Raw genomic sequence first — 16,129 nt, 5'->3', positions numbered from 1 at the left:
CCCCCCCCCCCACCCCTGTGCCGTATGTCGGCTTCGTCTCAGGAGAACAGGGAAGTTGAGTGTTTGGGGGGAGGGTGTGGACGAGTGAAGGAACTGTCATATCGGGGGTCTTAAAGCATTTCTCTGTTAGCCTGACTACCTGACTTTGTACTAGGTATGGAGAGAATACACAGCAGGCTTGTATAAATTCTCTGCACTAGGAATAGTGAATGTTTCGCTGACGTTCTTCAGTAGTACATGGGTAACATGATGACACAAATGGAGACTTCTTTGAGAGCTACTACTGTCCGTAGAGCCCCTTTCTACTCTTAACCGATGGGTTGCGCGTGCGCGCAAACATATTGACGAGCTAAAACATTTCACACAATAACACCAGGGCTGTTCGAGATCTACTCTCCTCTGTTGTTCGAGAGAAACTTAGCAATGCTAATAGCGTTAATATTCCTTCTTTTTACAATTTATAACTACAAAAGCTATGTAAGACATGAACATATTTCTATACAAATAAAAACACAGTTTTAAATGTGTCGTTTGCCATCCCATTATTTATGTGGTCTCGTCTCGGCAGAATTTGGGAGGCTGAGTGTGCGGCCGCTCTGGACGCACAGGGCTGGGTCCTCGGGGCCTTGGGCATAATGTGCGTATTGAGTATAAACAGCAAGGTCATTGTGAACGATGTCCTCAGTACAACAATGCACGCTGACCCAATTAGGCTGCAGGAAAAAGACAACCACAACAGTAGTAGCAGTGACATTGTGAGGGCCTCCTGATGGACACACTCTGACGGCCCTGTGTTTGTGTGCTGAAGCAGGGACGACAGCAGGCCCGGGTTGGGAAGTCCGGTCCACGCTTTTTTTTCCTCCTCCTCCTCCTCCCCCCCTTTCTCTTTCTTCCTTTCTTTCTTTTTTTTCTCCTCTTCTTCTTTAATGGCGGGTGGAATGGCGGAGTTTTTGAGCGGTGCTTCACCCCCAGAGACCTCTCTCCCTCCCTCCCCGGGCTCGGGGAAACAAAAGGGTCCTTTTTTTTCCTGTGAGGAGCACAGTGACGTGGGAGGCGGCTGTGAATGTGGGCCATGTGTCAGGGCTGTTGCTGCTGCTGCTGCTGCGGCGGCGGCGGCGCTCGGTTTCCCTGGCTCCCCTCCACCAGCCCTGATGCCTGTTGTGTGAACAGGCGGCTTTATATTGTCTTTGGTGTGTGTGCGTGTGTGTGTGTGTCCCACCGTTCCAGTATAGCTATAGCCTTAATATCGCAAAAGGGCTTTGAGGGCTGTTCGAACGCGGCGGTTCAGACTTGCAGCCGTGTCAGTCATTCTTCACGTGCGCGCGGTGCCAGCAAGAAGAGAAAGAAAGTCCCCTCATTAAAAGACCGGCAGCGTAATTTGAGGATGGCGCTGACACACTACACCCGGGGCTCAAATACCACACAAAGCATAATTGTGGGCTTAAACTTGCCTAAAAGGGCAATGTATTCTTGTAATGGATTGGATTATGCCGTCGTCTGGGTATCTGTATGGTCGCACACAGTGAGCTCCTCTTTGCACTGTCACAGAAGCAGGCCTATAATAGTTCACACAAGGAGGCTCCTTTCAGCGGATAAACCGCGTTCGGGTAATGAGCTGAGAAGGAACCGGGTAAACAGAACCCTTGTAAACGTGCTGTGGGGGGAGAGAGAGGCAGACAGAGAGAGACCCCCCACCCGTCCGTCCGTCCGTCCGTCCGTCCACCCACCCTTCAAGCAGCAGTGACAGAAATGAAAGGGCGCTGTGTTCTCTGAGAAGATAGGCGCTGAACAGGAGGGGGGCATGTCACGCTCTGCTGTGCAGCACGCCTGTCTAGCATCACTACTACACATTGCGCTGACGTGGTGCTGGTCACCCCCGCAGTGCTCCCTGGTAATGCACTGCGTCAGTGATTCTCAAACAGTTTCATTTTGCGTTGTCGGGTGGAAACCTTGTATGTCCAAGACTGTTCATTTTGTATTTATCATTTTCGAAATGAACTAAACTTTTATGCGACAGCCTTGTATGATGAAGCAGGGCTTAACTTGGTGAAAAAACTTACAAACTTGAAACTTGGAGATACAAGGTTTCTGCCCGACAGTGACGATATGTATTGTATCTCTGGGACTCCAATTCATAGTAAAGTCCTGACTCCCAGAGTATACAAATGGATCCCGGAGAACCATGCACTTCATATAATCCTGTCTTACTAAATACTTTACATCACACCTAATGTTAGATCATGTCTTGACGAACATTCCTCTCCCTTATCGCAAGCCGATCGCGAACAGCTTTTCTTGTCACGGTGACAAACAAAACCAGATCAAACAGCAGTGTGACATCTGAAACGGAATGCAAGAGGCCTTTTGGTTAGTCCCTAAGTGCTAGCTAGCTGTGGTTAGGCCCCGACCGGTAGCTCTCATGTGGTCGATGTGAAAAACACTCCACCAGCACTAACCCGGCCACAAAACATTTCCAGTTGAGCGAGTGTCGTGTGAGCCTTTTTCTTCTAGAGGAACCACGGAGCTGCAATGTTAGCCGTTTCCATGGGTTACCGTGTGCCTGGTTGCACGGCCTACTTTACCTTAAGCTTCCTCTGAAAGTCTGCACCAAAGAGCTCAATGCGTGTGATATTCTACTCTACCCACTGTTAGGTGGGTGTTAAACACAGACCAGGCTGATTGTTCTTACTCACTGTACACACACGCACGCACACACTCACCGCACCTCTCTGCACGACACTTCTGCATGACAAAAATGTGACACTGTAACTCAGTTTGAAAGGTTCAGCCAGTGTTATGTCTGGGCAGCTGCATGCCTCACACCCAGCAGCATGAAATGTGTCAAGGTGTAGAACTCCATGCCTGGTAGTTAAACATCAGACACATGCTCAGTTGAGAGTTCAGTCTGGGTGGTGTGGTGTGGGGTGGGGTGGGACGGGGGGTCCCTGCAGCGTGGGGATTATAGGATCTGGGAGTGTGAGTGCTCTGACTGGCTGGCTGGGCTTGGCGTTTCACAAAAGGCAACAGAACACCTTCACAAGAGAGCAGGGACGTGCTGGCCATTGGGAAAAGCGGGACAACTCCCGAACGGCCGGTTCATTCCCGGCCGGTCCAGGCCGGCCATTAGGAAAAAAATAAAAATAAAATGTCGGCCTTCGTTCCATTTTGGGGGCTGGGCTGCCAACAAAGTAAATCGTCACTGTCGGTCAGAAACCTCGTAAATTCTTCGCAAAGAATAGCCCTGCTTCATCATACAAGGCTGTCGCACAAAAGTAGTGAAAACAGCAGATCTACAAGCACACAAAAATCATTTTTTAAATGGTTTTGGACATACAAGGTTTCCACCCGACAATGACGAAATATAACTTATGTAATTGGCCCACTGGCTTGTCACTTGTCATGATCTGAAATGGCAAATCTTTGAGTAGCAGCAGCGCTATAGAGAGAGATCTCTCTCTATAGCGCGCAATGAGGGCCTCTATACAACTCTTTTTCCCGGGCTGAATCAGGGGCCCAGCATGTCCCTGCAAGAGAGAGAGAGAGAGAGAGAGAGAGAGAGCGAGAGCCCAGCCCCCACTGTATTAGGCAGAGCCTCAGATCTCAGGCCAGCTCTGCTCCAGACATAAGCCTCCCAAACCTGCTGCAGACAGTCTTTTCTCTCCCCTGGACAGATAGTATACACTAAATGGAGACACATGACCACCCAGTCACCCCACACTATACACACACACACTTGGGGATGACATCACAGGGTCACGGTCTTGTGTCTCGGGGGGCATAAAGTCTCCCAGGCTTCAGTGGACAGTTGTGTGTAGGGGTCGCATCATCCCCTGAGGGGGGGCTTCTATGACGCCCGAGTTCATGTTAGCAGAGTACAGAGCACTCTCTGTGAGAACTGAGACAGATTGCTTGTATAGACACTGAGGGGGACGGAGGCGGGGGGCCGAGTGGGAAGCAGAGAAGGGGGGGAGAATTTTAGGGGGGCCTCCAGTCCGAAACCGGAGGATTTTCAGAGAGGCCCTCGTGCACGGCAGACTTGAGTGCCCGTCAAAGAAGCTGCCCCATGAGGGAAGGACAGTGATGAAATGGAGGTGGAATCAAGTGACCGAGCTGCTAATGCATCCACCACGGACCATTGCTCCAGTCCACACACACACACACACAAAAAGGGGAGGGGTGCCCCGACCAGCGCGAATAACGCGACTGGAATCAAAACATATAGTTGCGCGTTCCCACAGATATAACGGTGGAATCCGAGACGCAGGTGTGCCAGCGGGTGTCTGGTCAGCTGACCCGCCATTTCCTGTGGAACAGGAAGAGCCCAAACTGGCGGAGATGAAAGCTCGAGGTAAAGTGCAGTGTAGCGCGCCGAGTGTGGCAGCTGGTGGTCGTTGAGGTGTGTAAACGCAGGTGCGCTACAAGAGCTGCAGTGTGTGCACGCCGTGTAACAAGAACCCAAATGCAAACAGATTACATCATGCACATGCTGTATATACATGGTGGTTGGCTCCGAGACGCACTGCAGGAGCCTCAACTTCCCACTCCTCAGACACTCCTGGGGCCCAATTTATAAAAATGTTGACTTTATCCATTTATATATATCATTCATTCATTGAGGAAAAAGAAAAACAAATTAAAATTACAACCATGGAATTCATACCATGAAGAACAACAACATATTAGGTTTAGATTTATATATTATGTCTTGTGAAATAAATCAATATAACCCACTCTCAAGTGTTTGCTCAAAAGCACCCATTTTAAACACATTTTAAACCCTACGTGCTTCGGCAAAATAGCCGATCTACAAAGTGTCGATCGGCTATGGTGAGCTGCAAAGTGTTTTAGCCTCTTAGGAAATACCCCAGAATAGGGTCGCCAAGGTTTATTTGTGGTTAATTGCGAGGACCTAATATGCAGTAAACGAGAACTCGCTGGGAGCACACTAGGACTGGGTTAGGCCGTATGATATCGACACTCGACAGACATCTCAGTGAAGCCACATCCCCTCCTGTGTGACAGGAATCAGGGTCCCTGAGGTGTCAATCAACGTGATGTGGGATAATGAACTCGGCTTAATGACGTCAGGTAGGAGAGGAAGGGAGAGGCACATAGCCAGCCATGCTTTGTTCAGACTGCAGCAGCAGATACATGAACACTGGTTCAGCCAGTGTTATGTCTGGGCATAACCCCAACTCAGCCATTCTCAACCCATGGACCAGGAGGACATATGAAAGTGCACTACGATTAACGAGGCGTCTTGAGCAGTGGTGGAAAGTAACTAAGTACATTTACTTAAGTACACTTTTGAGGTATTTGTACTTTACTTGAGTATTTCCAGTTCCCAGTAGTTTCATTTCTACTCCACTAAACTCTCTTGGATCCAAATATTGTACTTTTACTGCACTACATTTATTTGAAAACTTTAGTTACTAGTTACTTTGTAGATTATTACAAAACATACATTAATCACTTCAGCCCTATATACATTTTGGCCATTTGAAAATAGATGATATACAAGCTCATGTGATGCATTGTGAGCTTCAACTTCTTTCAAAATGTTTTTATACATTTGAAAACGTGAAATGGGACATACTGCATAATGAGTACTTTCTACTTTTGGTACTTTAAGTACATAACATTCCGATGCCAATACTTTTATACTCACTCAAGTATATTTTAAATTCCGGACTTTTACTTAACACACGTAACAGTATTTCTATATTACAGTATTGATACTTAACTTAAGTAAAAGGTTTGAGTACTTTTTCCACTCATGGGTGGGCTGAGAACACATTTCAGAGATTTTCTAGTGGACCAAGTGTCCAGAAAAAGTGTTGGGAACCAGAACCACAGCCCAAACTGACTTCCATCGCACAGTAATAACATTTCAAAGGCGAACGCCGATTTTGGTCCTTAGAGGGCTTTTACCGTGGCATTGAACATTAGCTTTGGTCAGAAGTGAATCCAAAAGGCGGCTTTGGGTTAAGTTCTTGCATACAGGCTTTCACTGTGACTCTGCCTACCAAAGAAACTCAGATGACCTTGAGTGACAATCAATGGATATCAACTGCAGTGTTAACGAGAAGGCAACAACCACTTGTTTTTCTCAAAGTCGGGTTTGGGGACCACCAGGGGTCCAAATGGACCCTTACAGGCACGTGCACACATTATCAAAGGGGACTTTTTTTTATCCGTCTGTAAAAAGTGCCCTTTCCAGACCATGATTGCAGTTTTTACTATGGTGAAAGAAATGCAAATGCCCTCTTTCCATGCCATACCTGAAGGCAGCATTAAAGAGAACTGCCTTGTCCAAACTCTCCTGAACTTGAATGCAGCATCTTATGTTGAAAGAATTTCCCTCTCTGTGTAGAATTCCATGGCATACGCCAGATCTCCGCACCTAATTATGCTTAGTTCAGTGTGGTATCACGCACAAAAAATAGCCGACCTCTGCGACGCGTTGTGAGCTTGGAGGTCTGTTATTTTCACCCAAAGGCCCTTTTAGGAATTTCAGCCCCTGCCTCTCTATAACATTCTCTGCACGTCCCTGGACCCTTATGGGTCTGTAAATGGACCCGTACCCATTTGGGCCATTTGTACACTCTCTACATTTGATTGTACAGTGTAGATTGGGGTCCCAGAGGTAAAATAAATTGTATCAAATGGGGGGAGGGGGGTGGCCTGATGTATATCAGACTTATAGTAAACAAACACTGGGCACAGTGGTGATAAAAGGTGATGAACACGTGAGTTCACTTTGACCGGCCCGACCGCCTTGAGAGCACTGAGGTCATACATGTCCAGACTTGTCTGCTGAAATGAGGTCATCTTTGTTATTCTGAAAGGCAACCCTCTCCTTTCAGTCTGCGGCTGCAGTAATCAATTTCTTGCACTTAAAGAGGGAATGATAGCTGTTGGAGCAGTTTACCTGTCAGGAAGCCTTCAGAAACTGATACACGTGGACGCCAAGAACAGCAGCGGTTAGCATGTTGTTAACCACTTTCCAACTGGCGTCCCTATTTTTTTGGCATGTCGTATCAGTGTTATTTTTGTTTGTTTTATGCCCTATAGGCACACCAATGGGCAAGTCAAAATGTCAAGGCACACCTGTATTTATAGTGACAAATGCCAATCTGCAAGCTCAGTCAGGATGTGCTGTGAGCTTGTTGATCTGTATTTTAGCAATTTTTAAATTAAATGTACTAGCCCTTACCCGTTCAAAGATATGAGCTCCAAAATGATGTGCAGTGTGTGGGTTATGGGATGTGCACTGTGCACACAGTATATGAGGGATGGAAAGTAACTTTAACTGGTGCTTGCATGATGTAGGAGCATCAATGTCAGAAACCCGTTTAGTTTAATGGCTACAGAGATACTGTCCCCCCCCCCCCCCCAGCCCGCCCGCCCACCCGCCTGCACACACACCCGCCTGCACACACACACACACACACACACACAGAGCTGGTTAAACATTTTGCCACAAGCTAGATGCAGAATAGATGATAGGTGCCGCTTGACACCGCAGTTATGGTTGCCGCTCTGAGAAATTGGTCTATATAAATGAAATTGGTCTATAGAAAAATATTGGGTATTGGGAAATGAATGCGCACAAAGATACTGATATAGTAAATTAAAACATTCCTAATTTGTTTGTATATATTGCAATGTGTGGTTGACAGAAATTCCCAGGGCACACCTGGACTTGTCTCACAGCACACCTACAGTATGTGTCTCGACAGTCAGCACGCCGTTTGGTGCCGAGTGCATTGCAGTGTATCGTAAAAACATTGTCAGAAATTGTCAAAAATAACAGAAATACAAGCTCTGACTACAAGTGTCGGCTATTTGTGGGTGGTTAACAGCCAATGGGGTCCCCAATGAACAAAATAAACAAAATGATTTATAACTGCTCTTGTGTAAAATGGATGGATGACCTTGAGGCCAGTCCAAGAGGTGTGTGTGTGTGTGTGTGTGTGTGTGTGTGTCATCAAGCCCTGGGGTGTGTTTATGTGTGCATGTGTCTAACAACCAGCTGATGAACTAGCTGTGTTTAGTGAAGGTGTGCCTAGGTTACGTGTTGAAAACAGTGGCCTAGTTCAACCACGGGAGTGTTTTCTGCAGGTGATTCAGTCCGAGTGTATCAAAGGGTGCGTTCGGAAATGCGCACCGGGTGAGTGCCTAAACCTAACCCTCCCTAACCTCAGTAAACTATGCCTAAACCTAACCCCTAACCCTAACCACACCCGGTACACATTTCCGAACGCACCCTTTGATACACTCGGACTGAATCACCTGCAGAAAACACTCTCCCGTTCAGCCACGGAGCCCTAACATGAACTGGAAAAAACACGGCCCTGATTAAAGCCGGCGGACCGATTTGGGAACGGCGGAATGCATGTGTAGCGCCGTCATGCATCACCATTGATGTCCAATAACATAATGGGTGAAAACATGGGTCACAAACTAGGTGGAACTGGTGGATACCACAGTGATTAACAGCTGCTAGCGCTTTGCTGCACGCGTTAATATTTATTTCACAATCAGAAATGGGAGTGGTACTCCAGGATTACGAGTGGACGGACCCAGCAGAGACAGTGTTTCATAACACTCTGTAAGCATTTCATTAAGTTTAATTGGCCAATAAAATTCATGCTTGTGTCAGCTAATGGTGAGCTGAACCAGAAAGACCTCAATAAATCACTTGGCAATGTTCTTTTGTTCTGGGCGAATCCATTCGGCACAATGAAAACCTTTGGGGGCAACAGTGGAGCAGGGCTTGTTTTTCTGCCCCAGTTCCAAGGGGCAGTAACAAGCCAACTGGCATGGACTTGTAGCATTCATGGCAACGGTTTCATTTAGTCTCCTCACTTTATTGAACTTTACCGAAGATTAAGGTGCCGGCTACACGGAGCTGGATATTTCTGAAGCTAGACATTCTTTTGTGCGGTTGGGGCTTGCAGCCACACGAAGCTGGATATTTTGGCCGCGAAGCTGGATATTTTTTAAACAGGATAAATAAGTGGAGACATTGAAAAATATCCGATTCACTGGATCCGTGTAGACATGGAACCCGGATATCTCTGAAGACTTTACTGTGTGCGTGCTTGTCCCCCTAGTGGAGGTCTGGGGAGGAATTTTAGACTTAGATATGTTTGTTGTGTGGACCTAGATATTTTTCTATGTGGATATGTGGATATATGAAAAACCAGGATATATGAAATATCCAGCTCCGTCTGGCCAAGGCCTTAGTCAATAGCTAACAGTTGCTAATAATTAATTACCAATTACACAAGAAATAAAGTGTTAATTAATCAAAATCCTGAGCTACATTCACTACAAGTGAATCAGATAGAGTAGGGGTGTAACGATGCATTTTAACAGCGATACGATACGCATCACGATACATGGTTAACGATACGATACATGGACGATGTTGGTTCATTCATGGCGATACGATTTGATTCGATTCAATGATTTAAAATCGATAAAGTAACTATTTAGCAAAGAAATGAAATCCGTGTAAAACGTGAAAGAAATCTATTATTATGGAAGCAAATGCTGTGATTATCAAGCAAATACTTGGACATTATATTTCAACACATATGGACAAACCCACCTTGACATGAACACAGAGATTACACACATTTATCGATAGCCCAAGAGTAGCTATATGGAATGGAAAGGTAATTAGACCCCTCTTTTTAATTTTCCCTCTTAAAATGGCCAAATACAAGGCACACATTTTCCATACAATCCATTATTTGCATTGCAAAACGATTCGATACCGATTACTGCATTTTAAAACGATACAATACGATACAAAGCCAAAACAGTGCAATATTTTGCTTTTGCAAACGATATAGTAGATCATTGCAAATATAGATAGAGTGAAGAGTGTTGTAGATTTATGATGCCATAGCCAGGTGATAAAGAGAACTCGTTTTATTCTAGTAATGTTTGCTTTCAGAGGAGGAACATGAGCTCAAGGAACACAGTAAATCATCACACCGCCGGGTTTATCATCGATGAGCTCCACTCACTTCCCATTTTCCAATAACTTGTTTCAGCAAAGGAACAGCTGTTCACATATTCATCAGTAAGTGGGCCATGGCTGTGTTTAACTCAAAGCTCAGAGACAATAGGGCCTTCAAAAAATAAAATAAAACAAACAATGCCTCGAACAAGCTTAAAACAAGGTTTTAGCTAAACAAATCTACTAAGAGGAGACAAATGTTCCTAAGTAATCAATAATGCATTATTCTCTCCTAATACTCCACAAATAAGGTTAGTCAAGAGCTTGCAGCTTGAGTGCTTAGCTAACGATCTCCAGCCACTAACTGTGTACTAAGGTCGAGCACACATTTATAATAAGCGCTTATTATAAAAGTATAGTGAGTCATATAAGCTACATTTAATGTGCAATCCTAGAGAGACTAGGGAGAGACAGGATTGCCTACTGATACAGTATAACGGTACCTTAGTTGTGAAACAATAACAGTTAATTGAACACATGTAATCGATAATACAAATAAACAACAATAATCGAAATACAGGAAATATTCTTGAACTTGTAGATCGGCCATTTCCTGTATTTTTGTGTGACGCCACTGACAAATTATAAAGAAAATCTATAAGCATTTTTTGTGTTAATGGATATTTTGTGATATGTATATCTTTTATCGTCCCAAAACAATTAGCCTCTCGATTATTCCAAAAAAGGTAATAGATAGAATAATCGCTGAGAAAATAATTGATAGTTGCAGCCTAGCTCTGGTCCAGAGCGTCAGCTGCACTGACGCACTGACAGGCGGCTGGCTAAAAGACTAGACCAGGATTTCTCAGCCCCTACGAGGGTTCAACTTCAGTCAAAATAAACTAAACTATTTCACTACTCACCTAACCAAAGGTAGTTTTGTGTTGTTGAAAGTCTATTCTCCACGGTGGGAAACCTCTCAGCACCCCACCCACACTATTTTTCTCATGAAATAAAACGCACCCATCTCGAGCCACCCAGCGGCCACCGCAGACACAACCAGGAAATAAGCGGCGGGTGAGTTGGATGCGTTTTATTTCATGACAAAAATAATGTATTTTAGTGGGTGGGGTGCTGAGAGGTTTCCCTCCCCGGAGAATAGACTTTCAACAACACAAAACTACCTTTGGTTAGGTGAGTAGTGAAGTAGTTTAGTTTATTTTGACTGAAGTTGAGAAATCCTGGTCTAGTCTTTAAGGCTGAATTTAGACTGGATTTAGACTGCAGTCGAATGTAGCCTGAATAAGATCTGGGCCACATCCAGATTGGAATCCGATTGGTTTAAATGGTCACATGTTCACATGGAACAAATCAGATTCCAATCTGGATGTGACACAGATCTGATTCAGGATAGATTTGACTGCAGTCTAAATCCAGCCTTTAGTCAGCCGCCAGTCTGGACCAGAGCTAGTTGCAGCCCAACCTATCTGACTCGTAAGGATGCACTCCCTACACCTTCATTCTTCTTTCCTCTTGAATGTCCACCCACATGTCAAGGTTTCAGTCACATTTCATGTAAACATGAACTATGTCATTTGACGAGGTCAATTATTCACAGACAAAAGCACTGTACAATTCTATAGCGTTCAAAGATTCTATAACCTCTCTTTCAGAAAAGGATCCATTTCCATACCTGGGGAATAGCATTTCATTGCTGTTGGGCAGAAACATTGTCCTGTGTTACACAAAAGTACCAAAAATAGCTGATCTACCAGCTCAAAACACGGCACAATGCGATACGTTGTGAGCTTGTAGACTTTGCAATTTTTGGGAAAGATTTCCCTTTTTTTGTAAACATTTATGGCAATCCACTGCAGCATGTCATGACTAGTGATGGGACGATATGAAAATGTCATATCACGATTATTGTGACCAAAGAAATCGCTATTTACGATATTATCGTGATAATCAGAATATCCCCAACATGCATTATCCTGGGGTGGAACATTTGCCCAAAAATAGCCGATCTAAAAGCTCACAACAAGTCGCAACGCGAGGCGGTGTGAGCTTGTAGATCAGCTATTTTTTGGCAAAGAGATTTGGTAGATAGTGAAAAAAAGACGGTATCAAGTACGTATATTATAAGTACGTTTTACCAATAAAAGGTTTAAATGGTACTGGATATGCAGCTCAAACAAAAGGTTGGATTGATCCCAGTGCATGACGGAGGACGATTTCACGATAAATGAAATCTCCACGATCCGATTATATAGTGAGTGTTTTTATCACGATAAACGATAATAACGCTTACGGTCCCATGCCTAGTCATGACCACAGCCAGGGTCCACAGGAGAAGTCCTGGTCCTCAGTGTCCCCTCTGACAGAGGAGAAGCTCCACGGCCTGGGCCAGGTCGTCCACGGTACCGTCAGCGGTCACCGTGGGGTGTCTGTCGTCACTGGGCCTGCAGGAGAGCACAGACACACGGCCAGCATGTGTCACACAGGTGGAACAGGTACTCCCAGGTTTTGCTCAGCGCAAGGGACGATATTAAACTTTCATATCACGATTGTGACAAAATAAATCGCGATTTACGATATTATCGCAACGTACCTTGCTCTTATTGTACTCTGTTCTTGTTTTTTATTTTATTTTCTTTATCTTTTTTCTTACTTCTCTGTAACTTTGTAAATATACTTCTGTGCTGCCTCTGGGCAACTAATTTTCCCCCTTGGGATAATAAAGGTATCTATCTATCTATCTATCGATGTTCGGGTTCTGATGGCAGTCCCCTTGTCGGGGCGTTGTGGGGGTTAGGTTTGTTTGCTTTGTGAGTTTTCTAACTTAAGTTTGTTCATTTCACCCTGTGGCAAAGGCTAAATGAAGGAAATTTGTGAGAAATGTGTGCATCTAAGAGACTAGATATGGATATTGCAATATGATATAGCATGCACAAATGTTTCTTTTCTTGCGTAAAAGTAAGCTATGTATTTTTTTTTTTTTTTTTTTGAAAATTGATATCGTCACAATACGATATTATCGTCTCAATACGATATTATCGTCACAATATCGATATTGAGTTATCTGGTCAAAAATATAATTATATTTTGGCCATATTGTTCAGCCCTAGGGACTACTAGACAGCACACAACCCTGTAAAGTCCTGAAGAGTTCATTGAACTCTGAGTGTGTACGAATGCAACCAAACCTTTATTTACTTTTTCCATTGAGTTGCATATGTATTATGTACACTCTCTAGACAGACAGACTTTTATAGATCCCGTGGAGGAAATACAGTTGTCATGGCAGCAACGCAGTAAACATGAAAACACAAGAGCAGATACGGGTAGAGTAGAGCAGTGGTTCTCAACCTGTGGTCTAACTTAATGTGCAACATTGTTTTCTCACTCAACAATAAATAAAACCAACAAAGTTTAAGTGTATTATAGATGGTATCTGCACATTTCTAAAGTGACAATTTAAGGACTTTTTAACTCATTGAGTGCCTATCCCGAATTAGTTCGGGATATATTATCGCATCCCAGAGTGCCTATCCCGAACTAGTTCGGGATATTAAAAAAAATATATATATATATATTTTGAAAGTTTTTTTTTGAAATTTTTTTTTTGGACCCCATCAAATCTAGTGAACATGATTTCAATCGCGATTTTGCATGTTCCACCCCCATACAACCCCATCTAACATACAGGGCAGCCATGTTTGTTTACATAACATGTAAAACATAATGGCGATTATCTCAAGAATGCCTGAACGGATTTCCAATCGGATTTTTTTGTTTGAAAGCTGTGAACAAACTGCACAAATCCACTCCAATGCAATCCAGGATTGCATTGGATTTTTTAGAGCTCATTCTTCTCTGTTTTTTTCCCATGCATGAGGTGTGCAAGGTTTAATCATGGCTAAGTTGACGAAAATAAGGCTTCTAAAATGCTTGGTAGCCAATAGCTAACTTCAAGCTAACTTCATCCTCTTCCTGTACATGCACAAAGGAAAGTGTTCAGGCAAGTCATGGCTGCAGGGCTTCTGCATATACCAGCATATCTCTATGGGATTTTCTATGGCCACTGGGCGCCCTCTAGTGGTGACTAGGGTGGCACTAAATGAGTTAATACCTCTAAAATGACAAATTAAACATTGGCCAAATTGTCAAATATTAGAAATTGTGAAAATAGCCGATGTACATGCTCACAACGCCTCGCGTGAGCATGTAGATCAGCTATTTTCACAATAAAACAGTGTTATACAAAATCGAATTCCTCAACTCTTGCTCAAATTCCTCAACTGCTCGTTAGGGTAGGGGGGTCCCCACTTAAAATATCATTATTTTGGGGGTCGTAGCCTGAAAACGGTGAGAACTAATGGAGTAGAGAGACAGCTAAGATTCAAGAATACAAAATAAGGATGAATAAGTAGTAAGAGAAAAAAAAAAAGATTTAAGGCCTGGCCTGGCAATCTGCACTTGGACGTAATGGGTTAGCATTATGCATGATCTATTTACTTATCTATTACTATTTGATAAAGTGGATACTAGGATGCAAAGCTGATATATACAGTATGTACAGAGAGAATATAATAGCGAATATAGTGAAGAATATTCAATCTATCAACGGTAAAACATTTAAAGCAGAAGTCCAAATGCACTGTGCCGTAACGTAAACAGGACTGCTGTACAGATTGGGACCAGCGTGTGTTAGCGCGTGGGGGGAAAGTCTTGCTCAGGGACGTGCTGGCAATTGGGAAAAGCGGGACAACTCCCGAACGGCCGGTTCATTCCCGGCCGGTCCAGGAGGAAAAAAATTCCATTAGGAAAAAAATAAAAAATAAAATGTCGGCCTTCGTTCCATTTTGGGGGCTGGGCGGCCAACACAGTAAATCGTCACTGTCAGGCAGAAACCTTGTATCTCCAAGTTTCAAATTTGTAAATTCTTTCACAACGCAAAGCCCTGCTTCATGCTGAATTCCTGCTGAATCAGGGGCCCAGCATGTCCCTGGGGGGGGGAAAGTCTTGCTAATGAGTGCAGTCTGAGAAACTTCACGCCGAATGATTATAATAGCTCCCGTTGGATGAACAGAGAGCGAGTAACTGGCTAAAACTGTTTGGGTTTCCTCCTGTAATTTTTTTTCTCTCCCCCCCCCTGATGACATCGCCACACTTAAACCGGAGGATTCATACTGTACTTGGTCGTACGGCGGTGTAGCACTCGGAAATAAATAGCGGACCTACAAGCTCACGATGCATTGCGTCTGCGACGCGCTGTGAGCTTGCAGGTCTGTTATTTTTGTGTGAGGAAGCATAGCGTAGGCATTAAAGAGGTGACTGTGTGCTACTGCCTGCATCTGTTTCCAATCTCCGTCGCCAACACTTGTTCCTCACTGCCAGGTGCGTCACAAGGGGTAGGAAAGTGGGACTGAGTTACCAGGGCCCAAGGTGGAGGGGCCCTAGTAACTTTAGCCATTGAAAAATAGCAGATATACAAGCTCACAGCACGGCACCGAGTGCCGCGCTGCGAGCTTGTAGATCTGCTATTTTTGAAAAGTCGTGAAAATGTGCGCAAATCTTTGAATATATGTATTTTTTAAGTGAACATTTGTAACTAAAGTTTTGCTTCTGGTGGGTCCCTGGAACTAAATATTTTGAGATGGGGGGGTCCTTCACATGAAAAAGTTTGAGCATCACTGACATGGAAACATAGGTTTCTTGGCACACATTTTCACGATTTTTCAAAAATAGCAGATCTACAAGCTCGCTAATATCTGCTATTTTTCAATAGTTAACATTCATGGGGGGCCCGCAGTGAATCCTTGTACCCAGGGCCCAGAATTTGGTGTGACGCCCCTGCTCACTGCACTCTGCATGCACAGCAAGGCCCAGAGTATTCATGTAACTCTTGAGGTGTAGAAATGGACTCGTAATGGTTCTGCCATGTATGATGTGAAGTATCAATACTGCAATGTAGATATACTCTGTTACACAAGTCCGGAATTCAAAATGTACTTGAGTAAAAGTATGAAAGTATTGCTATCAGAATATACTTAAAGTACCAAAAGTACAAATAGTTTGACGCGTTGTGAGCTTGTAGATTTTCAAATAACCTACTTATAAAATAGTGCTAAGATGGTAAATATTTGTTTT

The 16,129-nt window shown here is 44.0% G+C and overlaps 1 protein-coding gene across 2 annotated transcripts in view; it reads right to left on the bottom strand.

Annotated features, from left to right (window-relative positions):
- The window catches only part of lhpp (phospholysine phosphohistidine inorganic pyrophosphate phosphatase), a 55,235-nt gene that overhangs the window by 5,431 nt on the left and 33,675 nt on the right, over positions 1–16,129 (bottom strand). The window contains exon 7 of one of the 2 annotated variants that reach the window (XM_080748112.1): positions 9,910–12,438. The exons of the other annotated variant lie outside the window; for it this stretch is intronic. Within the exon in view, the coding sequence (XP_080604238.1) occupies positions 12,342–12,438 (97 nt within the window). The 3' untranslated portion in view covers positions 9,910–12,341. Of the gene's footprint in view, positions 1–9,909; positions 12,439–16,129 lie in introns of those variants that run through there. 2 annotated transcript variants of the gene reach the window in all.

This window comes from Nannobrachium achirus (genome assembly GCF_963921795.1).
Source record: "Nannobrachium achirus genome assembly, chromosome: 18".
NCBI classification, from domain to species: Eukaryota; Metazoa; Chordata; class Actinopteri; order Myctophiformes; family Myctophidae; genus Nannobrachium; species Nannobrachium achirus.
Note: the sequence above shows the minus strand (reverse complement) of the source record. Positions and strands in the feature narration are given on the sequence as shown.